Consider the following 26,955-nt stretch of genomic DNA (forward strand, 5'->3'; position numbering starts at 1 on the left):
TCGGAACCGTCCCGAGAAAAAAAGTATACCCTGTCACTGCTTGTTATCCCTTTTATACAGGGATATCTAGATACCACGCCTCAGGTATTTGATTGTAGTTTTGGTAGACAAAGACAAACGAGAAGAAAGAAAAAAAACCAACTAGACAAGGGCATAATCTCCTCCTTGAATCATCGCACTACTTACTTGCTGCTTTTCTTACTTTGGTGGTACCTTTCTCTTTTGATTACCCGGTTACTCGGTTGTTTGGTTGACAAACCTCCTCACCTCATATGGACTTTTCGGGATGCCAATTCATTGTGCGATGCATGCCTCAAAAGAGGGCTCCTCTCCTCGCAATTGCGCTCTGATGCTGTACGAGGACGTTCGGGACGGTGCGCCCGCAATCAATACAAACAACAACGCCCACGCAGCGCCACATGTGCAATGTGCACAAACCCGTCTCTCAAAACCACAAATCCCACACAAATACACTCTCAAATTAATCGTCCCCATGATTCACATTCATTGATTTGACACGGACAGTAATGATGGCATTGACAATTGACATTCAACACCCTCGGCTGTCGCATCGCCTCTGTCCCGAGTCATCATGCCGGGTCGAGACGGACATGCAAAATATGCAACACTCTATGCAATGCCTTGATCCACGGTCAATCCACGGTGCGGCTGTTGATTCTGTGAGTGCACCGCATGCTCCTCTCTCAATTTGCCCCATACATCGCCTCCTAGTCCGAACCCTTCCTGGTTAACGATACGCTTCGCAAAAGCAATTTCAGCCATATTCTTCCGAGAACCAGAGCCGTCTCGGTCATTTAATGAGTCCCATCCGTCCTCACCAACACCTCTGTACACGCCGTGGTATGAGTTCTCGTCGCTTATGGTCCGCTTCACACGCTCGTCCTGTTCGATGGCGTCGACCCACATGCGCCAACGCGTGCCAACCTCGGGGCGGGGGAAGTTGCGATAATAACTCAACACACGCGACAAGCGAATGATCCATGGAGCGAACATGACATCGACAAACCCGATCTCATTTCCCAGGAAGAAGGGTCCCGTTGCATGTGATGCGTTGACTAGTGCCGTGATGTTTCTCTGGAGCGTGGCTATGAGCATTTCATGCTGTGCTGCGGTAGCTGCCATGGCCGGCGCCTGGCGGTTCATATTCATGTCACCATCAACATCGGTATTAGCATCTTGGTTCTGCGGCGGTGGTGTGAGGAGGAGACTGTAGAAACTTGGGAGGATCTTGCGGTTGATGTGGTCTGTCCAAAGACGGACGTGTGCCCGGAGTTGTGCATTACCCAATGGCAGAAGACTGTGACCTATAGCCAAGTCTTCGAGATACTCCATAATGACACCGCTCTCCCAAACAGCCCAGTTGCCACGACGGATGCAAGGGATGTGTCCTTCAGGATTGGCTTCAAGAAGTTCCGGTGGACGGTATGGATCAATGTGAGCAGGGAGAACCTCCACCATTTGATACGGAATACCTTTGACCTCAAGAGCTATCCAGACTCGTTGTGCGAAGGGGCAAAAGCCGTTGGCGTAGAAAGTGATTTTGGATGTCGCTGGTCTCGAGTGATCACGAGCTGTGAAGAAGGCCATGCCGCTGGCGCGGAAAGTTGGGGAGCTCGTGTCACTGCTGGTCGAGGTTGGGATTGTGGCTGCCGGCGTAGGTATCTTCTACAACAAGAGTTAGTGACCGCTATCGCAAGGAGTCAATTGTGGTTCGACAAGAGAGACAGTAACGCCGCGCGGTGGTCAGAGGAAGGCCAAACTCACGTTAATTCGTTTCTTTTCTTTTTCCTCCTTCAACAGCCATCTTTGAACACTGTTCTTCTTGATCCTATCGCTCTCTTCAAGGGTGTGCTTGTGGTCAAGGTCGAGATTAGGGTCTAGTAGGGAAGAGTCATCTTCTTCGACGGCCTCGCCAAGGCCATCCCCTGTACTGTCGCGTTTGTCTTTGACCGCACCACCACCTGGATTACCTCTTACGCGCTGAATGGTGAACCACCGCTTGCCATCGGCACCAGGGTGACCTTTCGGCAAACGTCGAGGCAGCTCTAGCAAACCGAAGTTGGGGTCGGTTGGGTTGTTGGATGGACCATTTCCATTGACACCATCTTCGAGCACGATGGTCAACTCGCTGTTGTCTCCTGTTAGAGCTGGGTCGGTAGGAATGCCGTTAACACTATTGAGACCATTGAGGTCGTTGCCAGGTATGCCCAATTCTTGCGCTTGATCGGTACCGAAGTATTCCGTCACTTTGATTTTGACATCGCATAGATCTCGTTCACGGGCCTGGCGCTTGCGCTTCTTCTTGTTGGGATCCGTGCTCTTCGGGGTGCCGCTAGGTCTGCCCTTCAGACGACAATCCCAATAGTGGCTTACAAATGGTTTACGCTTGTACTTCTGAGTAGATCGGTGTGAATAGATGTTGTCCACGTGGGGAAAGTAGGTCAAGTATTCTTCTTCCGACAAGACAAGAGGTTCGGTGATGTTGAAGAGCCTCTCGCGCCAGGCTTCGAGGTCGGGAGGATTTGGGATCAGAGGGAATGTGTCACTGAAGGGGTTTGCAGCCACTGCAGGATCGAGGTCTTGATCCAGATTCGAAGTGGGTGTCTCTAGTTGCATTGGATCGTGATAATGTGCCGACCAAGGGTCCGAATGGACGAGGCCTTGTGGAGTACTGTAGACCGGAGCCTGTTTTCCGACTAGTCTTGCGCTGGAATGCGGTGTGCCGTTGGGAAAAGCCGACGAAGAGTTCTTCCAGACAAAGTCATTTTGCGAGGATGCTTGTCCAAAGACTTGATGATCCTGAAAATCGATTGCCTGTGGACCGTGACTGACGACATTGTCATCTGATGATGCCGTAGTCAGATCTTGAGATGATCGCGTGTGGCGCGTCTGGGGTGGAGAGAGTGTGTGTACTCGGTGTGAGGTCGATTGGTCGTGGCCATGATCGTGGTGTTCTTGTGTTTGTGATGCCGGATCCTCGTTCTGCACTTCCGCGTTCACATCGTAGGCCGAGATATTGGGGTCGATTGAGTCGGCAGGAGCATAGCCCGCAGCTGCGGCAGCTACCTCTTGAGCAGTTCGCGGGGCATTCGAGTCGTTGTAGGGGGGATATTGAAGAGGCTGCGCGGACACCGCAAAGTTTCGCAGAGCCTCTGCATCCATGGCTGGACAGAACCCTTGCCGAATTTCACTATCGCAGCGAGGTGCAGGACGCAATCGCGAGGTGGAACTTGGGAGGAAATTATTGAGAAGCAAAAGCGGCGACGAGCGAGGGAGCCTGAGAGTGAGATTGGGAAATTCGAGGGAATTTGTAAGAGGCAGGTAACGGAAAGCGTGACTGCACGTGATGAGATACACGAGACTGTTAGGTAATCATATACGGTGAAGTATTAACACAGCAGACCCGCCAAAGTCATTCACCGCAGTGCACTGGCTCCGCTAGACATGTGCCTACACGCACCCTCTCTCCCTCAGCCATTCAACCCATCTTCCGGTCCTTCTTCTTGTCATACGCACTTGAGTTCTTGAACGGGAATCCTGCCATGCGCTTGTCTGCTCCTGTCCGCTTCGAAACTCTGCCTGTCGAGGTCCCGAAAACCACACACCACAAGCCGAAGCTCGCCATTGCTGCGTACCCGATAGTCCCAAGTAGATAACCAGTCTGTCGGTAGTTGATCCATCGCCCATAGCAGTAGATCATGCTCAGCGCATGGAAGAACGTGGTGATACGCAGGATTGGCAAAGCATACGGTGCTTTGGGGTCGTTGTCCTCTAGACTGACCGGCTCTGTGATGCTCGATGACAATGGTACTGTGCCCGTGAAGAACAGGACAATCAATGCGATCAACAATAGAGCAAACCCCAGCGATCGGCTGAAGTAAACCTCAAGCTCTGCTCATGCATTCTATGTGTGAGCTGTCGTTCGTCTATGCCCGGTGAGCACTGCCGATGGATGTGCTTACCGGTCGTCTGATGTAAAGCACCGCTGGCTAACACTGTGATAACTAATTTGGGCATCGCAATCAATGGGACGGCTTGTATGCCCAACCAGCCAGCTGTTCCATAGGTATAGGCATAGAATACCTGTTCTCGTAGGGCAATGTATCAGTGCTCTGGATACAACATGACGCAAAGCGTACGCTCAAAGTGTACTCACGTCCATGATTGAAAATGAGGCTCTTCTTGTTTGATAGGACTTCTGTTATGACTAGTCAAAAGCGACGAAGATTTATTGAGGTTTCGTTGATATGGATTATCTCGGCAACATTTGTCTATGCTTCGTGAATCGCGACCAAAGGGGTGGCAGAGGGAGTGACGTCAGCCAAAGAAGCACACTCAAACTGGGGGCGGATTCCTCGAGACAATCACAAAACAGGGTGGTTGGAACATTTCAAAAGTCATACTGGCGGCTTGTTATCATTGCGTCAAAACGAAGACTTCCATGGCGCTTCTCCAATAGACCAAGACGACCCGTGTACGAGTCTGTAAATGGGTTCACAGCTCAAACAAAATACTATCGCTCGTTGGTACGCTTTACGGCTCGAACGAGCCTGCTTTTTTCTTAGCTGTCTACGAACTCCTGCTGTGATGCTTTTGTGGCCGGCTTTCTCTTGCAACATGCATATCATCATCGTGTCGTTGGCCGCAGAAACCGTCCATGCTTCAAAAGTGCCCATACTCTTGACGTATAGACCCTGTCTGTTCATCACGAGTTCTGGAAGGCGTTGAATGCTTTGTAGGTGTATCCAATAAATGGCAGACTCATCTCGGCATCTTGCTCGGGCAAGACCTGCTTGGCTTGAGCACGATGCATAGCTGTATTGTCCTCCTGCGGAATCTCATCGATGGGGAAGTAGCTGACATCAATATTGGAGGATAATCTCGGCTCGAATGGTGCTCGAATCTTTCTTAGCTGATCCCAGACAACACCCCGGAAGAATGGATGCTTCTTGATCTGCGAGGCCCCGTCGTGTGCTCCTCCTTCTTTCCCTAATCTGTCGTTGGCATCACAGAGAAAGCTACAATTGTCAGCAAATTATATGGAGGCGGCTTGATTCAGCATACCTTCGGATCATATCTTCAGCATCACGTCCCAACACAAGTTCGTCGGGAAAGTAAAGAGATTCACGCCAGTTGACAATCTTGCGGTAGGTGTCATGAGTGTCCTCGGCGCAGAACGGAGGCCAGCCAACAAGACATTCAAACATGATTGCCCCGACAGACCACCAATCGCAAAGGTAAGTGTAGCCTTGACCGAGGAAAATTTCTGGGGCAATGTAGTCAGGTGTGCCTACGGTGGAATAGGCCATATGTCGCCGAGATTTTCTCCAGGTATTGACCAAGCCACGATTGCTCACTGTCAAGTTGATCTGTTCATTGAGTGCCATCGAGTTCCGGTTGCCTGACTTGTCGTTTGCGTTAGACTTCAGAAGTGCTTGGTAATAGGAATTTTCGTGCTGCTTCCGACCGCCTGTTGAGAGGCCAAAATCAGTCAGCTTGATATGGCCACCTCGATCCAGCAGGATATTGTCAGGCTTGATATCACTATGTGGCTCATCAGTTTGGAACAAGAGTATATCGTGCTGTTCAACTTACCGATGAAGAAATCCCAGTTTGTGAACAGCCTCGATTGCCATGACAATCTCAGCCATATAGAACCTGGTGATATCTTCCGAAAAGATCTCGTACTTGATCAACATGGTCATTAAATCGCCACCAGGCAAAAATTCCATCAGCATGTACAAGAAGGCCGAGTCCTGGAAGGAAGCATGGAGCTTGACCAACCACGGGTTGTCCTTGGAATCAGCCAATATATCACGCTCGGCTCGAACGTGAGCTAGTTGGTCTTTCTTGAACATCTCAGATTTTATCAAAGACTTCAGAGCATAGATCTTGCCATCCGTCTTGCGCTGCACCAGTCTGACTTCTCCAAATGCACCTTTCCCAATAACCTTGATTGTTGTGAAGTTCTGGGGAGATTCTCTAGTCCGAATAAACCGCAAGAATCGAGCTTCTTTCTGTGCCAGCGTGTTGATCTCCTTCTGTTTCTCAATGTCAGAGACACTAGGATTCTTGAGAACAGCGTCCAACTCCTTGGCACGACTATTCCGGTCTCTTGCTCGTTCGATGTTTTCCTGGAAGAAGCTGTTCACCAACTGTTTTGCAGCTGTCCCCCTCTTGATGACGTTGTCAGAGTACTTGCGTGGGTTTGGCTGCTCTTCCTCCTCAGGCTTTGGGGCCGGTCTAGGCATGGGGGGTGCAAGGTGACTCTGGTATGGGTTCGGTGCCTGTCTGCCATCACCAGCGGTTCGCGGGCGTGCGTTCGCGGGCGATGGGGTTCGATTGACATTAGCGCTGCGTGGTGTTGCACCCAGATCTTGATTCGAAAATTGTTGGATCAGACCATTGGTTCCATCATTGTTGGTATTGGCCATGTACGGCCGGGCGTTGGCTTGGTAGGCGGGCTGGGGGGACTGTAAGCCACCCTGTGTCTGATATTGGTATTGCTGCTGATATTGTGCCTGCTGCGCTTGGGGGGAGAAGGCTTGGTTCATGAAATATCCATTGTTCGTTGCAGGGTTGGGAGACAACATCCCCCCAGGGTACTCCTGCTGCTGCCCACCATAGATCGGCTGTGGAAAGGTAGAAGGAGTGGTTGGATACATGCGGGCATTGGCTGCATCGAAATTGTGCTGGTTGTCAAACTGAAAGTTTAGACGCAGCCGGTTGTTGTTGTTAGGGTTATTGTTGTTGAGGTTGTTGTTGTTGTTATCGGCCTCCATGACGAAGATACGCTGGTCTTCTGAGACTTTCACTGTGACAAGCGTTGATCGGACCTCCAACGTGTATTGTCCAGAAACAGACAACGCAAGTTAGGAGAAAGCAGGCCGTCGTTCGCTGGTTCGCCTGTTGTTGCAGGGGTTCAAATCGAGAACAAGCGGTGTCTCGCCTTGTCGCCGGAAGGAGGTGAAGGCAAGAGCGGTGTGTTGTGGAACCCGCTCTCTACAAGCAAAGAGTATTCTGTGTCGCTACTTGCAGATGCAAAGAGGAGATATCGACAACAGCAGAGGAAGTGGCGTGGCTGTTCAAGAGAAAAAAGGGCGCAGGGTCGAGGAAAAGGGTGCGCAGGGGCAGTTGGCAGTTCAGAGAACAGGTCACATACGGGTCTGGTGAATCTAGCTTCCAAGGAGGCCACCACCCGCCACGGGCACTAAGCTGCTGCGTGGGAGCTTAAAGCAACTCCCTGAAACCAGGCCCAGGCACCCTATGGCGGCCATTGGTTCTCACACTACTACCTGAGTAACGCCCATGAATCGGTTAACAGGGATAAGCACGCTTCCATCACACCTCTACCGGCGAAGCAAAGAGGATCCCGGCAATACAGAGACATATCGGTCAATCCTGGCGTGTCTCGTACGGCCAAAATCACATGCAGTGACACTGACATCTTCCTCACAGTGTTACTCCTTAGCTTTGACCATCGACCGGCTAGTACTAGGAAGTGTGCTACTGAGGGAGCACAAACCGAAGACCGGATACTACATTGATGGCGCTGTACTAGGTGCGATGGTTTGCACCCTTCACCAGCAACGATACCTGTATTGTTAAGGCTTTGCACCATGTGCTTGGTCGCCGCTTGAACACCTCATTTTCGTAGGCTAGTGAGGCTAGTGAGGCCGGGTTAAGGTACAGTAGCTGTAAGGCTCGAGTTAGTTAGAGCGTTGTAGGCTTCACCATCCCCAAAGTCTGGCTCCCCGCAGTGCCGGTGAGTTACGCCGAACTGTCAGTTCTTGGAAGGTTAAGCGACCATCGCCTACATTTTTTCGGTGAGCTGCACCCAATCCGTGAGCATGTGAGCATGTGCCCATCTGCCCTTGAGATCCACGACAGAACAAGCACGGGCTGTAACGACCTGCCACAGCTTGCGGCACTCAAAGAACAATGAGTGAACCTCCAAAAGCAGACACCCTTCCCGGTGGTGCTCAATATGAAGCGCCAAAACCACCGCCGAAGCAGAATCCAGTCTTCCGCATGATGGGTAAGTCAATCAACATTCGTTCAGGTTCAAGTCAATGGGTGACTGACTTTGGGCAGGCATACCCAACTTCCGATTCAAGTTACCGTCACGGAACTGGATGATCTTCCTTACCATAACCGGCGGTTGGACGGCAGCAGTGCTCTATGACAAGCGGGAGAAGAAGAAGGCGCAGAAAAAGTGGTGCGATCTGGTAGCTCACATCGCTCAACAGCCGTTACCCGTCAATCAAATGCCTCGAAAATTGACCGTGTTCCTGTCTGCTCCGCCTGGAGACGGGATCAGCCCGTCCAGGCAGTATTTCAAGGAGTACGTCAAGCCGGTGTTGGTCGCTGCGGCCATGGACTATGATGTGATCGAAGGACGAAAGGAAGGCGATGTGCGATACGGAACGGCGGAGCAAATCAGAAGGCTACGGCGGAAGAAGGGCGAGAAAGGACCTGAGACGAAGGAAGAGCAAGACATGGACGCCGAGACAGCCATTGGTCTGATCCGAGAGAAAATGGGTGTCGTCTCCGAGCCCGTCACTCGTGGTGATCTAGTTCTTGGTCGACATACGTGGAAGGAGTACATAAGAGGTCTGCATGAAGGCTGGTTAGGTCCCGTCGAAGAACCCATTCCGCCACCACAGGCAGAGTTAGAGTCGGAGTCATCACCCATCCATGTTTCCACCGGAGCTCAAAGCAACGAGCCAGCCACACCAACCACAGCCTCGAACGCAGAGTCAGAGAAGAAAGCCGAGGAAGAAAAGGAAAAGGAAAAGGAGAAAGAAAAGAAGAAACCGTCACCGCCTTTCGCGTACATTTCGACCGTTCAGTACTCACAGGCATCCCCATCTCCACACATACCCGGGACCTTTGAACCGTCCCAGCCCATCCACCAACAGCACTTGCTAGGTTTTCTGAAGACGCCGCAGAGGATATACAATTTCCTCAACCGACGACATCTGGCGGACCAGATTGGTCGTGACACGGCAGCCATCGTACTGGCCAACTACCGACCGTACCAGCATGGTTCGTCGGTCTCGTCATCACTGAGCAGCGCTGAAGACCTCGATGCAATCCCGGTGGCTACAAGAGCGCCTGAACTTGACGCCGCCAGTACCAGCCCGAGTCAAGAATGGGAACAGCAGCAACTTCTTAAGTCGGAAGAAGTGTACTGGCACAAATCCATCCGCAAGCCGCGGAAAGAAGGGGACGAGTCGGAACAGATATGGTTGAGCGACATGGTCATTGACAGCCGGATCGGCGAGCGCATGCGGAGATTCGAGCTGTCCGCCGAGGAAGACGACAGAGCGAACCGAATTGCCAGCGGCGTCGAATCGACTCGAGCTGTTCCCGTGCAGGATCTTCGAAAGAAAAAGGTCAAGCTTGACGACATTTGACGGGCGGTGCTTTGACCTGGGGCTGTACCGCATAGGGCTCGTGCGTGTGGTGTGTGTGCCGCTGTTCCTTTCCCCCTTTTTCTTCAGAGATGAATGTTTCTTCTTCTTCGCCTGGTTGCCATCGGCTATGATGCAGGACTGTTTTCTTACAATACCCTACTCTGCACATACCAAAAGTAGCAAGCAAGTCACACACCCGACTGTACCAACACCATGAAAACTCAATGAGCTATTAATCTATCTGTTTCCACGTCTTTTTGTACGTTTGTGTATCGGAGGTTACGCCCGACAGTACGCGTCAGCGTAACTGAGGTTCAACTCTCACTCGCACGTCTCTTCTCCTCGACCCATCCGCGGCCGTCAGGTCGAGAAAGTCACCCCAGGCACGCATACCGTCTAGGATCTCCGTCTCGCGCTTCTTGAACCGCTGCCCTTGGCGGACGATGAAGGCCGAAGGAGACAATTGCGCCGCGTCGTTGTTGGACTCATTCATCACGTCGTCGTGGCCGGCGGACTCTTCCTCGCCACCGCCGCCGCCGCTCTGAACGTCATCCACGTCCCAATCACCCCAGGTATCCCAGTTCTTCCCTGCGATGCCGTCTTGGCGTGTTGTTCGCGAGATCGGCTCGACAGGGTCATACTCGTGAGACTCGTAGACTAGCCTGAACTGCAACGCCGGCATTCCGAATTGCTTCGCCAACAGTGCTTTAAGTCTATAAACGGAGATCGTCGTGGGCAGGAACCGCTGATACGCGGTCTTCTGCGGCACCCACTGCGATTTGGTCGCGCCGCTCTCTGATGTTATCGTAGACGATGAGGCGAATGGTAGTGGGATGTAAAAGTGCGCCTCGACGAGTCTAGATCCCAGCGTTCCAGGAGCGTAACTGTCCAGCTCCGACACTTGTCCCTTTGCCTTCGACGCGCCGTCTCTCCCCCGTCGCTCAGCCTGAATCCTCTCCTCCACGAATCGCGCAATGACATCTTCGCGATCGTACTTCGCGCACAGGCTGGTGTAGAGCGGATACGCCCTCCGCGCCTTCCTCGCGCGCTGTTCCACGTCTTCCGCGCTGCGCGCTGCGTGTCTCTCGTCGCCTGACGCCTCGAGAAGAGGAATGATTTCCTTCTCCGTGACCGACAGATAATAGATCTCGCCCTCCTCCCTGTCCCGGTCCGTAATGGTCGTATAGTTCAACGACTTCAGCCCAGGCACCCTGGCAAGCGTTAGATAATAGTTTGTCGAGTCCACCGTTCTTGAGTGCCGTCTCTGTTCCAGATCCTGTTCGTCACGTTCCTCTCCGTGCACCGCGCTCTCGTACAGAGGGTTTCTCGAGATCCGCAAGTTCGTCAAGTTGGGGAACAGTCCAGGCAGGCCGTCGACGAAATCGTAACCCGGTATGTCGTTTCGCGCCAGATTGAGTGTTTCGAGGGTTTCGAATCTGATCGAGTCTGACCCTCGTAGACCGTCCAGATTGAACTTTGATATTGAATTGCCCTGCAACGACAACGACGACATGTTGGGGAACAATGCGACCAGGTTCGGTAGCGAACTCAGGTCTTCGAACTTGTTGTTGTCCAGGACGACCGTCGTCACGCTCGGCGTTCTCCCTTCCGGGCCTTTTCCCTTGACGAAAAAGTGCAAGTTGTTCGATGAGAGGACCAGGGTCTTCAGGTTCGGGAATGCCGTGGACTCACCACCGCCGCCGCCGGATGACGGCGAGAGGATCTGGACAATCTGCTCGGGGGAGAGGAGACACTCGCCGAGATGCAACTCCTCGATGTTTCGAAACGGATTCTCCGCTCCATCGGAGGGGCTTACCTGAGCCTTGAAAGAGCGCAGTCGCAGTCCGCTCGCCTTGAGTATCTTCAGCTTTTTCAGCGGCGCGCAAATGTCGCCCACGTCCGCCCACGTCTCGATTGCGTTCCACCCGACGTCGAGCTCGACCAAGTTCGGACACGTGCTCGCGAGTTCCTCTTGCGCGGCTCTGATCTCGTCGCTCGACGCGCCGCGCCTCGCCACCCCCGAGACTACGAGTTCATCGACCAGCACAATCTTCAGGTCCGCCAGCACCGACAGCTGAGCTTGGATCCGGTCAAAGCCCACTTCCTCGACGACCTTCCCGGATATTGCAATCGCTTCCGCGGATCCCCTGGCGCCATTGGCCGACGGGGACGGCTGCTTGGGCGCATACTTGAACTTGATCGCCTCGAGGACCGTTCGTTCTGAGTCTGGGGTTCTCGATGGTCGGATGAATGATGCCGCCGTGGGAGATGGCGACAGACATTCAAACAGCCGTATGCCTTCCTGCTGCCCGTCGTGTTTCCCACGCGTAGGGTCGTCCCATTCAACACCGATCCATTCGCCCTTCAGTCCCGGGAGTGGCCCTTGGTACCGGACTGTGCAGAGAGCGCCGCCGTACGAGCGGCGCTGTCCGATGTAGACTTCTCTAGTTGCCATACAATCCACCAGTTCCTCGTGGATCTAATCTTAGAAGCTGAACCGCGGATCCTGAGGCTTCGACTACCACAACTGGATCAGATCAGGGGTAGAGTCTCCATGCCAGTGTTCGTCGTCGAGATGTTGGACTTCGTTGGGTGTAACCAAAGTTTTCCAGGGTGCCCGACCGACTGGGGAAGAAACATACAATTGGTCTGCTGGGGCATCTATTTGACAAGCACCCAGCTGTCTGTGTAGACGTTGTAGGCTGTCTGTCTAGATTCTACCAGGATAAGACGCCTATTCCCTTGGGTACAGTGCCTGGAAAGCATTGATGCCTCCCTATGCTCCGCCGTACTTCTTTCTGTCTCGACCATTCCTCCTCTCCTCCAAATGCCTTCTAGCAAGCCTCGTTTGCTGGGAGACCCTAAAGATTGGTTCTTTCGTTGCTGCTCGTGAACTCTATCTTGAACAGAAGAGCTTCTTGTCGAAGCAGAAAGTATGGGGGGTATCATGTATTGAGTCTAATCCTATGAACACCAGGTTGGTACTCTACCAAAGTGCTGCTAGTTACGTAGAGACACGGCCTTTCCCAAAGCAATGCAAAGCAACATCTCTGATGGCCTTCAACCCTCCCTCGAGGCAGAACCGAGTAAGTGGAATGGAACGCCATAACCGCCTTGCAAGAGATGCAACAGCCCAATTCGTACCGCGTTCAAGAGCATGTAGCCTCCGGGGGTATCCTCTTAATCCTTGCCCAATCCGTGATGTTTCGTAATCAACAACTCCGGTTGAATCTATGCGTTGGCGCCGCGTCCAAGACTCTGCTCTGTAGCCGATCCGATTCAATCGGCACGCCTGGGGTTCACTGTTGCAAAGTCAACTAGAACCCCCCTACATCCTTGACGTCTTCAAAGACGTCGCTATCGTCGTCGTCTAGGCCTGATTTGTCCATGTCAGAATCCTCAACCTTTGGAGCTACCACTCCGGTTGGGTTCTGCAATCTTGGATCTGAACTCTTGTATTCGTCCTTGAGTTCCCATTTGCCATTGAAGTCGCCTGCCTTCCACATGAAAGCAATTTCGTCCAGTGTTTGCCTCAGATATGTTTCTGGTTGGTTTACCTTCGCTTTGAGATCCCGCAGACCCCAGATACGATGTTGTTTGAACAAATCAAGGAGCTTATCAATAAGCACATGTTTGTCGACACGAGCAGCACGATTGTCCTTTTGTGCTTGTTTCCTCGCTTGCGCATTCTGTTGCTGTTAGCTGGATCCAACGGGGAGTAGGGGTTGGGAATTCCTACCCTCAAGGCGTTCGCTCTGTCGGTCATCGTCATAAGTGGTATGTGGTGTTTCGAAGGGTCTTTCTTTGGATCAAACACAGCGGTCTCTCGTTCAGGTGGCCTCAACATTTGCTCCGCTTTCTTGTTTTCGATTATGAAATATTCATCATTCTTGACCGGGATCGCCTCAAACTCTCTGGCTACATTCCCGGTGACAGCAGTCTGCTTGGGGATCGGTCGTCGTGCATATGGGATGAATCGACCTTTATTCTCCTTCTTTTTCAGCTCGCGCTTGTGTCTTTCATACAAGTACGACCTTCCCTGGCCCGGATTTCCCTCTTCGTCAATCTCGTCCCACGCAAAGGCGCGCGGTTTGTAGCCAGGCAGATCTTTCTCGGAGAAAACAAAAGCCTGGCCCGGTCGTCGAACTCGAAGTTTCTCGGGAGGCGGGATATTTAAGATGTATTCTTTAGGCTCATTTGCGAGCTGAGGCAGTGGCTTTAATAGCATGCTGACCTGCAGTTCTAGTCAGCCTGCCGTGCCATTGAAATCATCGGCGGCGCACATACTCTTGAGGGGTTTGTCTCGGGCCCTTCCACCCGTATCGTACCTATCTCAATCTCATCCTCATCCTGCATTTTCGAAAGTGCCTCCCATAGCGTCTTGGGTATATGACTTGTCCATAGCTGTTGCTGCGCCTGAGAGAAGTCCAAATCGCCTGTGTCCTCATCGTACATCTCCTCATCCTCGTCGACGTAAGGCGATGGGGTGTCCTCGGTGGGTTCTGGCTTTATGTTAATATCGGGAACGGATTCCAGCTTCACTCTGGGTATACCAGAGCCTTGGAGCGTAGCCATGCTGGGATTGCTGTGTGGTAACAAAGAGGCACGACGCTTCTGGTATGGAGATCTGTGCCCATTGTCTCAAAGTTATTGCAATGCGGAGAAGGGCCAACATGACGCATGGATGACGCTTCCGAATTTAGGTTTCACCGTAGTGATATACGTTGGAGCATCACATACAGAGTACATGTGGCTCAATGTAGTTCAAGCAAACTTTTATGCCAGCACGACCAGCTTGAAATGCCTGCCTGAACGCCTACTTCTATACTCTAAAGATGTCTGCATGGTAGTAGAGATGTCCTTCTCTCTGAAGCCATCAGGGGTGCATGGTCTTCTGGTCATGGTTCAATATTTACCAACCATTCGGCCCTCCCTCGGTATCGTATAACATGCCAGGTGAAGTACTACTCAATTCCCCGGACTCACAGTCAACTACGCCATGATTATTGGTTGTCTTCTGAACCCATCGCCGATATGAACAAGGGCGAGGTCTATCGCTCCTTTCTGCGCTGCCGTTGGATACTCAGACCTTTGCAGCATCTTCAATGGTATGACCAGCTGCATTGCAGCTACCACATTGACTTCTTGAAATCCTCTCCCTGGGTTTCGTCCAGAAACAGAGGAGTTAAAGCTTCCTAGAGGCGTTACATCTCCTAGAGCGTAGGCGGTCAGCCAGACAAGCTCGGATGCTGTAATCTGGATCATGTTTCGATACCCGGCAATCTTCAACTCGGCCTCCATGGCGTCCCTTTGTCGAGCGTTCAAAACATTCTGCAATTCAATTAGGCCTTCGTAAAGCTTGACCCGAGCAGATAGGAATCGTATCCAGTAAAGATAGACCCAAAAGCTGTAGAAATAGAATTGCGCATGAGAAGGATACAACGACCACATCGTGCCTGCGGTGCCAGACTGTACGTGCAAAATATCCCAGCCAGGTTCGTCTTTGCTCCAATCGACCATGCCTTCGTCAAGAGACTCTCCGTAGTTGAGCAATTCGTTCCCAGAGCTTGTCTTTGGGGGTCGGCTCGCAGTGTGCTGAGCGAGGACTCCTCTGATCTTCTCCAGAAGCCGTGCAACGCGATGAAAATACGCTGTGGCTCTATTGGCTGTTTGAGAAGGCACGAACTCTATGAAACAGAAAGATATGAGTTAGAATTCTGGGAATTGGCACGGGAATCTGAAACTTTAGTCGTCGGTTTCGCTTACCGTGTTCTTCTTTGAATACGTCAATGTCCAGCTCATCAAAATCCTTGTAGGTGATAGGGGTCAAGATCAACAACCGCATTTGCTTGAATATATTTAGTAGGTATGCTTCCGGTGGGCAGCGAATACCTACGATGGCAGCTTTGAAGATACGGAAAATCTTTTCTGAGCGACGATTCGTGAATTGTGACATCCCCCGAAGACGCAATAGACGCAATGCATCCCGAACGTGCGACAAATGCGATAGCCATTCTTCATCTGCGTTCTTGGAGTCAACTGACCTCCTCCCATGTGATAATAGAACACTGATATGCTTTAGGATTGTCAGTACGCTACACGTTCATTCAATAGGACCGACCGACCTCGTAGAGCCCAAGAAGCCAGACGGCGAGGACAGTCTCGTCCTGGATGGGGGCGACAGAATTGCGGATTGTGGCCTTGGTCACGCTTAAAGCGCGACCATATTCACGCCCGGTTTGAAGCCTAATGTCGCGCCCACTGTACCGATCCGCCAATGTCAGCCGTGACACAGCTGTTGCTGCTTGATAGATGCCTGAGTCTGGCTCCGACTTCTGAATCAAGTCTGGTAAGAAATCAAGCACGGGAAAGGAATAGAGTCTTCCTGCCTGGAAGCAGAACAGATTGAGGAAGAAGCACAACGACTGATGTTGGATATCGTAGCGTGGCGGATGCGAAATTGAATGCTGATCATACCCTGCTCTCTGGACCAAGAGTTTCGAAGAATGATCTTGTGCCTTGACCTGGCCTCCTAATGCCCAAGCGTCATATGTCTGTAATGAGTTTGAGCCAACTGATCTCTCTGGCTCGGGCAATGCTGTCTCTAGGGACGTGCGATTGGGTATGATCTGCAATTGGACTTGATACCGATAGCCCGGACATGGCTTATGTATCTGAGCGCATCGTCTACAGCCTGGTTTACCTTCATCACACTGAGTATGTCAGTATAAAGATGCATCACTGAGGGATGACTTGCCTTGATCTTTCGCTTGCGGCACAAGCTGCACCCACTGCTGGATTTGCCAAGGTTACCCATAGAACTCGATAAAATTCCAGATACAATTGAGCCGTGAGCTGTTAATGTCGAGCAGAATGAAGAATGCTGTATTGCGATGGAACCGAATTGGCATATAGCGCTACATGAATGCAAGGTTGTCGGCAATATTGCAAACAGATGAAGAAGAAGGCATATCGAGCGTTAACGAGTGGCGAGAAGAGCAGTCGGACTTCCCTCGAAGACTACTCATATCCCACAAAGCCACCAAGAGTATTTGCGTGTATCATGGTGTGAGGGGGTAATTAATAGGGAGGCGATACTCGGCTTGTGCGATGGTATGCAGTTGGACGGACTTATGAGAGAAACCAAAACGCAACTTAAGAGGGTGATCAAATCATCAGTGGTCAGAGGAAGCAAGGGAAGCTGACTGTGCGAGTACGACAACATGGCCCTGACCTCGCTTGATGACCTGGATGCAAGGTATGGAGCATAAAAGGCAGAAGCCGGAGGGTTGTAAGCCCGAGGTAAAGGAGGGGAGCCAACAACAAGCTTCCGCCTAAGCCATATATATACAACGGACAAATCATTGGCACCCCGGACATGTGGATGCTGACGAAGTCTGCGCTATGATGTACGAATTATGGGCATATGATAATGATTAAGGGGAGGGGTATTGCATTGACAGATATACAGTAGGTACTTGAACTGGATTCTTGGCTCGAAGAGATGTGTCTCCCCAGCTCGGTCAGCGTCCACTGGCTTCAAATCCCCAAGGTTAGACCATATGAGTCTCTTGGCCACTACAACAATGACCTTGATGACTGCTCTCTAAGTAGGGAACGGACAGCTCTTTAGGCGAATGGAACAATGTTCAAAGTTGAACATTGTCGAGTCAAGTTCCTGGTCACATACTTCGACTCGATCCCTGCTGCCCAGACTCTGGCGATGTCTCGAGTATTCGAAATGTTGACCAGTGGATTTGAGTTGAGCAGGACCAAGTCCGCGCGCAGACCCGGAGCAATTTTGCCTCTACCAGACAGTCTCTGAGTTAGCGCGGGAATCACGGTTGCAGCACGAAGCGCCTCGGTCGTAGTCAGTCCTGCCTCAACAAGATACTGCAACTCGCAGTGCAGAGCTAGGCCGTACGGCATGCTGATGTTAAATTGCGGCAGTGCGGCCGAATCCGTGCCTGCGAGCAAAGGAATGCCTGCTTGATGCAATGCCCTGACATTTTCGACCACCGTTGTGAAATTTGCTGTACCGTTTGCGCCCTGGCGAAGAATCTGCTGGAGTAGAGGTTGGTTTTTACCGACACGGAAGATAGCCATGGTGGGAGTGACAATCTGCTTATTGCTGACTATCTGCTGAATGAGAGATTTGGGCAAGGCCTTGTCACCAGAGATGTGTTGCAAGATTTCCGTCTTAGACTTCACTGCTTTCGTAAATGTCTCGAGGTACGTGGCATGCGTAACTGAGTAATATCCGAGTGTGCGTGCCGCCCTGGTCAGTTCGTTCATCTGGGCTTGTGTGAGGCCGTTTGCGCCTGGTTGGTCAACGATTTTCAACCAAGTCGCTGGTGATCCTGTGAAGAACTGGTCATCAACGTATTTGGTAACATTGTCGCCCGGGTGTATGGCGCTGTTTGTTGATCCGAGAAGGGGCGAGCCGGTACCGGCGATAGTGGCTGCAGCCGTTGCAGTGAGAAACTGAGCATGACCGGTAACCTCTGCAAGAGCGGAGCAGAGTGTGTAATTTCGACACACCATGTTCATCCCCGTAGTGACGCCATAGGACGACAGGATTTCAAGGGTATCCAACGTCTCGATGTGGAGATGGCTGTCGATGAGCCCTGGAATAAGAAATTTGCCGGTGCCGTCGACTTCCAAATCCGCCTTCTGGTGAGGCCTATAAGGTGCAACTTTGCCACTGTCGACAAAGATCGTCTGGGGTCCGGTCATCCTCTCCCCGTCGAAGACTCGCACATTCTTGATTGCGGTACTGACATGGGATGCAAGATGCTGCGAACTAAGATGCTCTAGGACCTTGTCGATTGATGGCTGCAAATCGCCGGTAGGTATTCCATGAAAAGGACAAGCAATTGACTTGCTTGTGCCTATCACTATTGCAGCCACAACAGAGGTGAAGAATTTCATGATGATGGGTGTGAGAAGAAAAGTGAGAAAGCATGAACCAAATAGCAGGGCGAGACTGAGACTTCCATTCCGGTTCAACGTCCCGGGGAAGAATTTATATATCGAGAGCAAGATGTTTGTCTTTCACAGCATCCAAGTTAATTTCATTCACTTACCCGCATTTTCACTGCATGCTGCATCTTCGCTTACTGTGATTCACTGTAGCAGGGATACAGAAGAGCATGGTCACAAGACATACCTGGTGCCAGATTAAAAGTACGGGGTAATTGGAAAGTCGGATGCGGAGCATCGTACACTAGTCCTCTTCGAGATTCGGCTCATTGCAATAACCAATGTATAGTTGAGATTGACGCCCTCGCTGTGCCACACTCTTCTCTTGCGAGAAGCAGTGCTGTAGTAGACCGAGCATGTGGGACACATGGGAAGGTTGTTCCCACTTCTCAAGGACGCATAAACGGCACAATGTGGCCAAGTGCCTCATCTTTTGTTCGTTCCCGTCAAGCGACACTCTCAATGTAGCTCGCGCCGAACACCCGCCATAGTGGCCTGTCATTCCAAGTCCCGCAATGGCTGCTGCCAGTGCAAAACGCGAAAAGTCAAGGTAGGTGTGTGAGTGGACTGGTCTCCGAACAAAGATATCCTGAATGCGCATCAGCTCACTCAGCCCAATGTGAAGGGCCGTTATATTGGCCCCGTGTGCTCGAATTTTCGACGAAGAGTGGAAGGATGCAGTTATAGCGTCGAGTTTGATAGAGTGATAGGGGGCGTCGCCGAGCCTTCCAATGAGGAACTCGAGCGAGTCCCGCCCGCTCGGGACGCTGTGTTCACCCGTTCTCAAGAAGTCCCAGATCTCGGGTCTGTGCTTGGGTGCAGATGGGGAGCACGTTGAGCCTCTGTTCCGACAACGTATATTCCCTCTGATTTTTGACTGGATGTGCATTGATAATGCTGCATGGCTTCCCCAAGCGTTGAGCAGTCAATAACATGACTGCAAGTTTGCACGAGATCTAGTGTTGACAATTTCCTCGATCCCGTTGTACCTCGTCGGTGAACATGGGCATACCTAGGTATGCACAGATACAAAGACCTGGCTTATCGATATGCCATTGGCGGCTCTCAAATGTTCAGATTCCGCTTACGGACATCATCCATAGAATCGATGGCAGGTAGTCGTTTTTGCAATGTTGTTTGCTGTGATTGCACCCGCTGTGTATCATTTATCACCCTGGGATTCGTGAAGAAGGGCCGTCTGTGATTGATAGGCTGCAACCAGCAGATTTCATACTGCTCTTTTGCCCCCGCATGAATTTGCCGGCAATGGCTCGTCCCTTTCATAAGCCAAAGTTTCGGGAGACGTTCCTAGGCGTCCTTGGAATACACTGTTGAGGAATCCAACGCCGAGTTGGCGCCTGTCAAGGAAGAAACAATGGAAAGCTTGATTCATTGTGAAGGGGCTTTGCTGCATTGCCAGAACACAATAGATTTTTCACTGAAATCGTGTCCCTGTACGAAGAGACTATTCTGGATCGCATGACTGCATTTGAGAGCTGTTCACAGCTCCAGAAGACTGGAGTGTCCAAGGAGTTGGCCATCAACGGCTTTTACCGACTGTCTCCGGGAAAGCTGTCCAGCCGCTGTGAGGGGTTTCCTTCATTGGTGTACAATGGTTAGATAGATTCAGGAACGATGTTATCTCACGAAGCGATACAAAGAATGGCATCGAAATACCCCGTAGGATCAAACGTCCGATATCTGGCTTGTCTTCTGGGGGCGATAAGCTGTAAGACGAAATTGGACATTCTAGTCCGCAAGGAGGCCAGAAGGAAGCGCTGCAAGCTTCTGGACTGTTGAGATCATACCAGAAGAATGCCTTAGACATATACCGTACAACCTGTGGTGACATACTTCTGTTTGTGGTGCTAGTGAGCTGCAGAAATAACAACAGGCAGGACAGGATGATGCCCGGCAGAAGCCTCCCAGCCGTAACCAGTGCCGCCCCTCGGATTACCTGCCTATCGGGGCCATCATCTATTGACTTGCGCATGCCGCAACCCTCCACTCCAGCCTCGACCAGGTTCAACGTACCGCATTATCTCTCCTTTAGACCCTGATCGTGCTGTTGCGCACGGAAACATGCGTTTGCAGTGTTAGTTGATTCATCAGCGTGAGGAGGCATGGCCTCGCGGTTGGTCTTGGTCATTGGTGACCTGTTTATTCCCGATAGAGCACCGGTGAGCCCATGCTGCGACTAAGACTTCCAAGACGCATGCTAACCAGAGAACCAGGAAATCCCAGCAAAGGTTGGTTTCATCATATATACGCTATGGGCCATGTCTGACGCTCTTTATCCTAGTTCCGCAAGCTTCTCACACCCGGCAAGATCGGGCAAGTTATATGCCTAGGCAACCTTAACGACAAGGAAACATATGACTTCCTAAGACAAATCGCACCAGATCTACACATCGTCAAGGGTGACTACGATACCGAAACCTCGAATTTAGCCCTTTCAAAAGTTGTACAGCATGGTAGCCTCCGAATAGGCTTTACTCATGGACATACCATTATTCCCCAAGGAGATGCGGATGCGCTGTTGATCGCCGCAAGACAGATGGACGTTGATATACTGCTCTGGGGAGGGACTCACAAATTCGAAGCCTATGAGCTAGAAGGGAAGTTCTTCGTCAACCCGGGCAGTGCCACAGGAGCTTTCAGCACAAGCTGGCAAGCAATTGACGAAGAAACGACGCCTAGCTTTTGCTTGATGGACGTATGTACTCAAGGACCAGCGTTCGTGATTGCGGTTTCGGCTGACTCGCAATAGATCCAAGGTGATGTCCTAGTATTGTACGTTTACCAGCTCAGAACGGATGAGCATGGAAACGAGAACGTCGCAGTGGAGAAGGTGTCTTTCCGAAAACCAGCGGCGACCGATGTATGAAGCACCGCCGCTCATCATCCACGCGGTAATCGACTCGTCTACCAGACAATCGAACAGGGAGATTTACATTGTCAGCGTTTGCTGAAGATTTCGAGTCGAGCATGAATCCATGCTGGACAGATTATGACAATCCACAATATTCGAAGCAAAAGCGATGAGTAATTGGGGACATCTTGACCATTAGAGAGATCATGAGATCTCAGAAAGGTCTGTTTATGAGATGTAGGCCTTGAAAGACGAGTGGAAGGACATGTAGTCTGACAGTCTCTGTCAACTCTGGAAGAAGAGGCCCTCAATCATATTTAATCATGGAAAAACGCTAAACTCTAATAACAGTCTCGATTCATCGTCGAGGGCAGCTTCTGCAGAGAGACGCTGGTGCAGTCACTGATCAAGGAGCCGGACATCATCAGCCTTGGAGCTTGATGGCGACCTCGACCGTCTTGATCCACCTCAAGCGCGCTTCTGGCACCTCGTCTGCCTCGTAAACCGGCCTCTTCCGCTTCTTCTTCGTCTTTTTCCTTCTGGCAGGCTTATTCTTCTTCTCTTGACTCTGCACGTCGATGACACCGGAGTCAGATTCCTTCGTCTGCCCAGAAGCAGAAGCACCACTAGACCTGGTGCGCTCTGCCGAGCTCGTTTCACCTGCTCCCATGATCTCCAACGTCGTCTCGCCGTACACGATGGTCGTTTCGTCCTTGGTAGGCTCTTCCCCTTCGTGATCGTCGTCTTCGTCGCTGTCATTGTCGTCTGCTGGAACCTCAACAATATCGTCCACGACGCTCGCACTCCCCGTCCGCACCTCGACATCGCACAGATATTCCTGCTCCTTGTTCTTGAACCAGTCGCCCACCTTGAGCGCCTGGCCCATGGCCCGCCCACTGGCCTTGACCAGCACCTCCTCCTTGTTCGTCACGATGACGTCGTTCGCGGTCTTGAGCCTGTGTCTTCGGTCCTTGGCCCCCATGGTCACGCCCGCGGCCTGCATCGCGCGCTTCTCGATGAGTGAGAGTATCTTCTTGACGCGCTTGATCGCCGACATGAGCGGTGTGCGCTGTGACACGTAGACGACCTTGGGCACGGAAGCGCCGGCGTGGATGTTGGTCACGGGCGCATGGTTCAGCGGCCGGCGTTGGACGGTGTAGTTCGGAGGAAGGCTGTGCAGGTTGTCGTTCTTCTTCTCGTGTCTGAGCGCCGCAAGAGCACTGGATACATCGAACGGTTTGGTAGAGGCCGCACTGCTCGTCGCAGGTACTGTGGAGACCCCCTTGACTGCGCTTGTGCCTATGCCATCGCCAGTGCTCGCGACGTCGGAAGACATGATGGTGGTTTGGCGATCGAGTCGCGAGAGTGTATGTGCGAGAGAGAGGGACTCCTGCTGGCCACGAGGAGGCCAAAACCTCACTCTTTTGCTTTCACGAGTCGGGTCTCTCGCGGCTGGAAATTGAAGCCACAGTATTTCATGTCAATGTCTTCCCCATTAAAAGGACACAGTCTGGTTTTGCTGATCGACTGGCTGGTGTTTGCTGGTTGACTGCGTCGAAACTATTTTATGGATTTCGGAATGCGGGGGGACTTGAAAACACATGCTCCGCCGTACGACTGAATGAACGGTGGAGTATCGACGATCTTAGATCCAAGACATTTAACAGGGTACTTAAATTGCTACATAGCGACCCTCCGACAAAATCGAGGTAAGATGCTTGAAATATTGGACACTTTCTGTAACGCGCAAATATGCGCTACGTTCTTCCAAACTCCACTTCCGACCAGGCCTCCTGGCCGTACTTCTTCCTCAGAGCAGAGATGAGTTCCGTCCCCCACAAAGGTTTAATCTGGACGCACTTCTGACGGGGTCTCTACTACCAGAATGGACGCTCGTGACTGAAAAACCACGACCTGCTTGGGCAGTCGGACCAGAATCTTGCCGGGGCGTAGCACCTGAGGACAAGCTCCGGCTTGCTGTCTTCGCCGATAGATTGTATACTTGAGGGTTGGAGTATCGCTGTCCCGATAAAACAGCCCTTTTCCCGGGTGCCTATCTCTGGGTTCAGATATCATGTCTGACTCTTGACTCTTGGTGCATGCCGCTGAGCTCATTTTTGAACGCCCCCTTGACTTCCAAGGTGAGTTCCCAAAGGGTGCAGGGAAGAAACAAAGCTGTCTTGAACGGGTCTGTCCCGACTTCCACTGTGAAAGAGCTCAGGTAGATCATCGTGGCCTGTACGGCCCATACCCAGTCACGACGGACCACTGTGATCAGCTGGAAGTCGTCCCCAGGGCATAAGATATGGTAGTCAATGTTGACGGGACGCTGACCCCACAAAGAAGATTTAAAGGTATCCCCGTGATGTGCGTACAGTCCGAAGCATGACTCAGCTTTATCCATTGGGATAACCAGAGACGGATGATGGCCAGTCATCCTCGAACTTATCTGTCACAAGCCAGTCATCAAAGTCATTGACGGACGTTGGCATTGTGATTGAGTCCAAGTCCTCAACAATACTGCTTGCCGAAGCCGCAGGAGCAAGGTATTGCAAGGAGTTAGACATTGACAATGGCACACTATTTTTCGGCTGTCCTGACTGATTTGAATATCTTTGAGGCGATGTTGGAAAGTTGGCAGACGTTTCTGACTGTGTGATGGGAATATTCCATTCGGCCAATAACGCCTGTATTTCTGCAGCATTTCGGTGGAGGTCAATATCATCGTAATCAACGGGCGCGTCTTGAGCAGTTGTTCGCCGAGGGAGTCTCTTCAGATCTTCCACCCCGATACCAAGGTCTTTCAACACGTCTGAGAGTATTGTAGAGTCTTTAGAAGCGTCCTTTTCGTAGATTGCTCTCAGCGCGTTCAACAAAGCATCCCGCTGCGATTCTACCAAGTGGACATATTCTGCGTTTGGCGGTTTCGTGGTTGGATCTCGTTTCGACTCTCTGTTTGTGGTGCAGATCACCCCGTCACGCTTGCACTTTTCACAAATCTTCCCTCCCGAACAACGAGCCTTCTTCAGTCGGCACCGATCGCACGCTTTTTGATTGCGCCTGGGGTAGTAGCCAGCTACTTCTTCGCTTTCAGGAGAGGTACGCTGTCGCTTAGGTGCTTCAGAAGGGGACGAGGATGTGCCTGGTGCTGAGCTAGGGTCACCTTTGGGATTTTTGCAGTCCGGTACAATGAAGAACATATCGGCGGCGGCCCTGGTATTGGTGCACGGGTTTGCGCATGCGGAATGTCTAGTCCGTCCGAAGACTCTCGGAGGAGTCCTAGGTCGGAACAGATGGTATTCTGGGTAGTGAAATGCGCCCTCCAGGGGTTCGAAACGAACTTATCGTCATATCCAGAATAAAGAATGTGGTATCATTTTTGGCCTGATGCGAGTTGATCGAGATCAATTCTAAGTAGCGGCCTTCCCTTATGGCCAAACTCCGCGCCCTTGCCGACCAAGCTCTTTAGTCATCCGACAGCGCCCACTTGATAAGACAAGCCTTCGCGCCCACTTGGGTATAAACAACTGGGTCGACGGGGTTGTGCTGTTTGTGACTACCTTGTTCCGCTGGGAACGTTTACGTCGGCTTTGTCAGGTCTGTGGTGATTCTAGACAGCGTTTTGTTCGCGACTATTCGCAGTATGGCTCCTGCTGAGGACACATCAGTATTGCCAGAACATCTGATCAAGCGTACAACGCGGATATCATCAGCGCCATCTTGCTGTATCTGAGCGCTGGAGAAGCTGTTTGCGAGGGAATAACTATGATTCCTGGTTCTTGGGAGAGCCGGGCAGCGGCGAAAAGAGCAAGTGTTCTGAGCGCTATACCATCGCCATGGCGGATACCCAATGGACAAGTTCCCACAGTCAAAGACTGTTCCAATGTTATGGAGATTCCCCGTCGGTATCTCTCACAGGAGGAACTCACGATAACTGAGACGCCACCGATGGACACACTTGTCCACATTCATGCTGGTATCTGGTCCGCTGAAGCAGTGGTCCGCGCCTATTGCCATCGAGCAGCCATTGCACATCAGCTTGTCAACTGTCTCACAGATGCTTTCTTCGATACCGCTATCAGTGCTGCAATGCAGCTCGATCAGTACTATCGCGAGACAGGGTCCTTGAAGGGGCCTCTTCACGGGCTCCCTGTAAGTTTCATGGATCGTTTTCGCATCACCGGAAGGGAAACAGCCGCAGGCTATGTTTCATGGCTCGGACCTACTGAGACAGCTGCGACGGAGTCCCTGATTGTTCGTCACATGCGATCGTTAGGCGCCATACCATTTTGCAAAACCAACACTCCCCAGAGCATGATGCTTGCGGAAACAACAAACAACATCCACGGTAGCACGCATAACCCGTACAACCGGATGTTGTCAAGTGGCGGAGCTGCAGGAGGTAGGCATTCCCGGAAGAGAAATCATATCAGTCTGTGGGCTTACTTTAGTAGGGGAAGGTGCTTTACTCGCACTGAAGGGATCGCCGATAGGATGGGGAACAGAATTTGCGGGCTCTACACGTATTCCAGCTGTTTTCAATGGCCTCTACAGTCTCAAAGTTTCTTCCGGTCGATTACCAATGTATGGCGTGGCTGCTGCCCGGACTAGTCTGCCTACACGAAACTCTACTATCGCTATGATCTCGTGGGATTTTGCCTTGCTTCAGCTATTGGCCAAGCTCACTTTGGGTCTCCCCAACCTTCAGGAAGATCCTGGCTATCTCGACATGCCTTGGAGACAATTCAAAGTCTCGGAGCTGGGTACAAGACGCCCGGTCTTTGCAGTCCTCGAATTTGACGAGAACATCCAGCCCCAGCCGCCCGTTCGCCGTGCGTTGAGAAATCTAATACATATTCTGAGGAGTACTGGATACCAGGTCATTGACTGGAAGCCTCCAATGCATGCGCCTGCCGTGGAGAGATATTTCAGAATAATTGGGGCCGATGGTGCGCAGGCGACACGAGAGCACATCAAGGCGAGTGGAGAACCCCCAGTGCCCCGACTCAAGGACTGGTATGACAATCGACCTCCTATACCACTGCCATTGCCGGAGTATCTGGCTCTTCTAGAGGCACAAGAAAAATACCAGGCCGGGTATCAAACATATTGGAAGTCGACCTCGAAACTCACTACCAGCAAAATCCCTGTGGATGGAGTTATCATGCCTGTTTGCGCTGATGCGGCTTGCTTTGAAAACTCCTTGACTTATTTTGGTCGGTGCTAGCTGATCTACATAAATGCGCTCCCGTATGCTAATCGTGATTTAGGCTATAGTGCCATTGTGAATGTTCTGGATTTTACAGCTGTAACATTCCCCGTTGGATTCGTTGATATGTCATTAGATCCGGGCAAAGATTCGTTCGCTTCACTCAGCCAAGAGGATGAGGCTGTGCATCAGTCTTGTAAGTTCCGCATCCGAGATCCAGGTACAAATGTTGTTGCTGAAGAACTTTTCGCAGATAATGCCAATGCATTCCATGGGTGCCCTGTAGGGCTACAATTGATGTGCAGGAGAACGGAAGAGGAAAAAGCTCTGAGGCTCGTGGAGATGATCCTCCAAGCTCAAACTCAGGCGTCAGTGTTCTTTGGGTGAAGAGGATAAATGCGTTACAATATTCTACCGGGGATTATGGACACCTTACGCGAAAGCCAGTTTAT

The 26,955-nt window shown here is 51.5% G+C and overlaps 11 protein-coding genes across 11 annotated transcripts; 3 read left to right on the forward strand and 8 right to left on the reverse strand.

The window, feature by feature from the left end:
- Nucleotides 1-630: 630 nt before the first annotated feature.
- On the reverse strand, nucleotides 631-3,183 carry PV08_08134 (uncharacterized protein; the record flags this gene model as incomplete). The annotated part of the gene is made up of 2 exons (XM_016382460.1): nucleotides 631-1,686; nucleotides 1,786-3,183. The coding sequence occupies 2 exons, from the start codon at nucleotides 3,181-3,183 to the stop codon at nucleotides 631-633; spliced, it is 2,454 nt and encodes an 817-aa protein (XP_016233163.1).
- A 316-nt stretch (nucleotides 3,184-3,499) lies between these two features.
- PV08_08135 (uncharacterized protein) lies at nucleotides 3,500-4,183 on the reverse strand (the record flags this gene model as incomplete). The annotated part of the gene is made up of 3 exons (XM_016382461.1): nucleotides 3,500-3,912; nucleotides 3,984-4,104; nucleotides 4,178-4,183. The coding sequence occupies 3 exons, from the start codon at nucleotides 4,181-4,183 to the stop codon at nucleotides 3,500-3,502; spliced, it is 540 nt and encodes a 179-aa protein (XP_016233164.1).
- A 543-nt stretch (nucleotides 4,184-4,726) lies between these two features.
- On the reverse strand, nucleotides 4,727-6,803 carry PV08_08136 (uncharacterized protein; the record flags this gene model as incomplete). Its single annotated transcript, XM_016382462.1, has 3 exons — nucleotides 4,727-5,039; nucleotides 5,086-5,565; nucleotides 5,617-6,803. The coding sequence occupies 3 exons, from the start codon at nucleotides 6,801-6,803 to the stop codon at nucleotides 4,727-4,729; spliced, it is 1,980 nt and encodes a 659-aa protein (XP_016233165.1).
- Nucleotides 6,804-7,962: 1,159 nt separating this feature from the next.
- PV08_08137 (uncharacterized protein) lies at nucleotides 7,963-9,440 on the forward strand (the record flags this gene model as incomplete). The annotated part of the gene is made up of 2 exons (XM_016382463.1): nucleotides 7,963-8,059; nucleotides 8,116-9,440. 2 exons carry the CDS (start codon nucleotides 7,963-7,965, stop codon nucleotides 9,438-9,440), a joined length of 1,422 nt encoding a protein of 473 aa, XP_016233166.1.
- Nucleotides 9,441-9,738: 298 nt separating this feature from the next.
- On the reverse strand, nucleotides 9,739-11,895 carry PV08_08138 (uncharacterized protein; the record flags this gene model as incomplete). Its single annotated transcript, XM_016382464.1, has 1 exon — nucleotides 9,739-11,895. The coding sequence occupies one exon, from the start codon at nucleotides 11,893-11,895 to the stop codon at nucleotides 9,739-9,741; it is 2,157 nt and encodes a 718-aa protein (XP_016233167.1).
- An 862-nt stretch (nucleotides 11,896-12,757) lies between these two features.
- Nucleotides 12,758-14,015, reverse strand: PV08_08139 (uncharacterized protein; the record flags this gene model as incomplete). The annotated part of the gene is made up of 3 exons (XM_016382465.1): nucleotides 12,758-13,129; nucleotides 13,180-13,674; nucleotides 13,728-14,015. 3 exons carry the CDS (start codon nucleotides 14,013-14,015, stop codon nucleotides 12,758-12,760), a joined length of 1,155 nt encoding a protein of 384 aa, XP_016233168.1.
- Nucleotides 14,016-14,432: 417 nt separating this feature from the next.
- PV08_08140 (uncharacterized protein) lies at nucleotides 14,433-18,371 on the reverse strand (the record flags this gene model as incomplete). Its single annotated transcript, XM_016382466.1, has 5 exons — nucleotides 14,433-15,127; nucleotides 15,207-15,516; nucleotides 15,566-16,069; nucleotides 16,144-16,153; nucleotides 17,131-18,371. The coding sequence occupies 5 exons, from the start codon at nucleotides 18,369-18,371 to the stop codon at nucleotides 14,433-14,435; spliced, it is 2,760 nt and encodes a 919-aa protein (XP_016233169.1).
- A 2,174-nt stretch (nucleotides 18,372-20,545) lies between these two features.
- Nucleotides 20,546-21,309, forward strand: PV08_08141 (uncharacterized protein; the record flags this gene model as incomplete). Its single annotated transcript, XM_016382467.1, has 4 exons — nucleotides 20,546-20,602; nucleotides 20,657-20,671; nucleotides 20,725-21,138; nucleotides 21,193-21,309. 4 exons carry the CDS (start codon nucleotides 20,546-20,548, stop codon nucleotides 21,307-21,309), a joined length of 603 nt encoding a protein of 200 aa, XP_016233170.1.
- A 409-nt stretch (nucleotides 21,310-21,718) lies between these two features.
- PV08_08142 (uncharacterized protein) lies at nucleotides 21,719-22,630 on the reverse strand (the record flags this gene model as incomplete). The annotated part of the gene is made up of 1 exon (XM_016382468.1): nucleotides 21,719-22,630. The coding sequence occupies one exon, from the start codon at nucleotides 22,628-22,630 to the stop codon at nucleotides 21,719-21,721; it is 912 nt and encodes a 303-aa protein (XP_016233171.1).
- Nucleotides 22,631-23,690: 1,060 nt separating this feature from the next.
- PV08_08143 (uncharacterized protein) lies at nucleotides 23,691-24,494 on the reverse strand (the record flags this gene model as incomplete). The annotated part of the gene is made up of 1 exon (XM_016382469.1): nucleotides 23,691-24,494. One exon carries the CDS (start codon nucleotides 24,492-24,494, stop codon nucleotides 23,691-23,693), a length of 804 nt encoding a protein of 267 aa, XP_016233172.1.
- A 565-nt stretch (nucleotides 24,495-25,059) lies between these two features.
- Nucleotides 25,060-26,890, forward strand: PV08_08144 (uncharacterized protein; the record flags this gene model as incomplete). The annotated part of the gene is made up of 4 exons (XM_016382470.1): nucleotides 25,060-25,696; nucleotides 25,746-26,510; nucleotides 26,565-26,699; nucleotides 26,757-26,890. The coding sequence occupies 4 exons, from the start codon at nucleotides 25,060-25,062 to the stop codon at nucleotides 26,888-26,890; spliced, it is 1,671 nt and encodes a 556-aa protein (XP_016233173.1).
- Between the last annotated feature and the right edge of the window lie 65 nt (nucleotides 26,891-26,955).

This window comes from Exophiala spinifera (genome assembly GCF_000836115.1).
Source record: "Exophiala spinifera strain CBS 89968 unplaced genomic scaffold supercont1.6, whole genome shotgun sequence".
Classification (NCBI taxonomy): domain Eukaryota; kingdom Fungi; phylum Ascomycota; class Eurotiomycetes; order Chaetothyriales; family Herpotrichiellaceae; genus Exophiala; species Exophiala spinifera.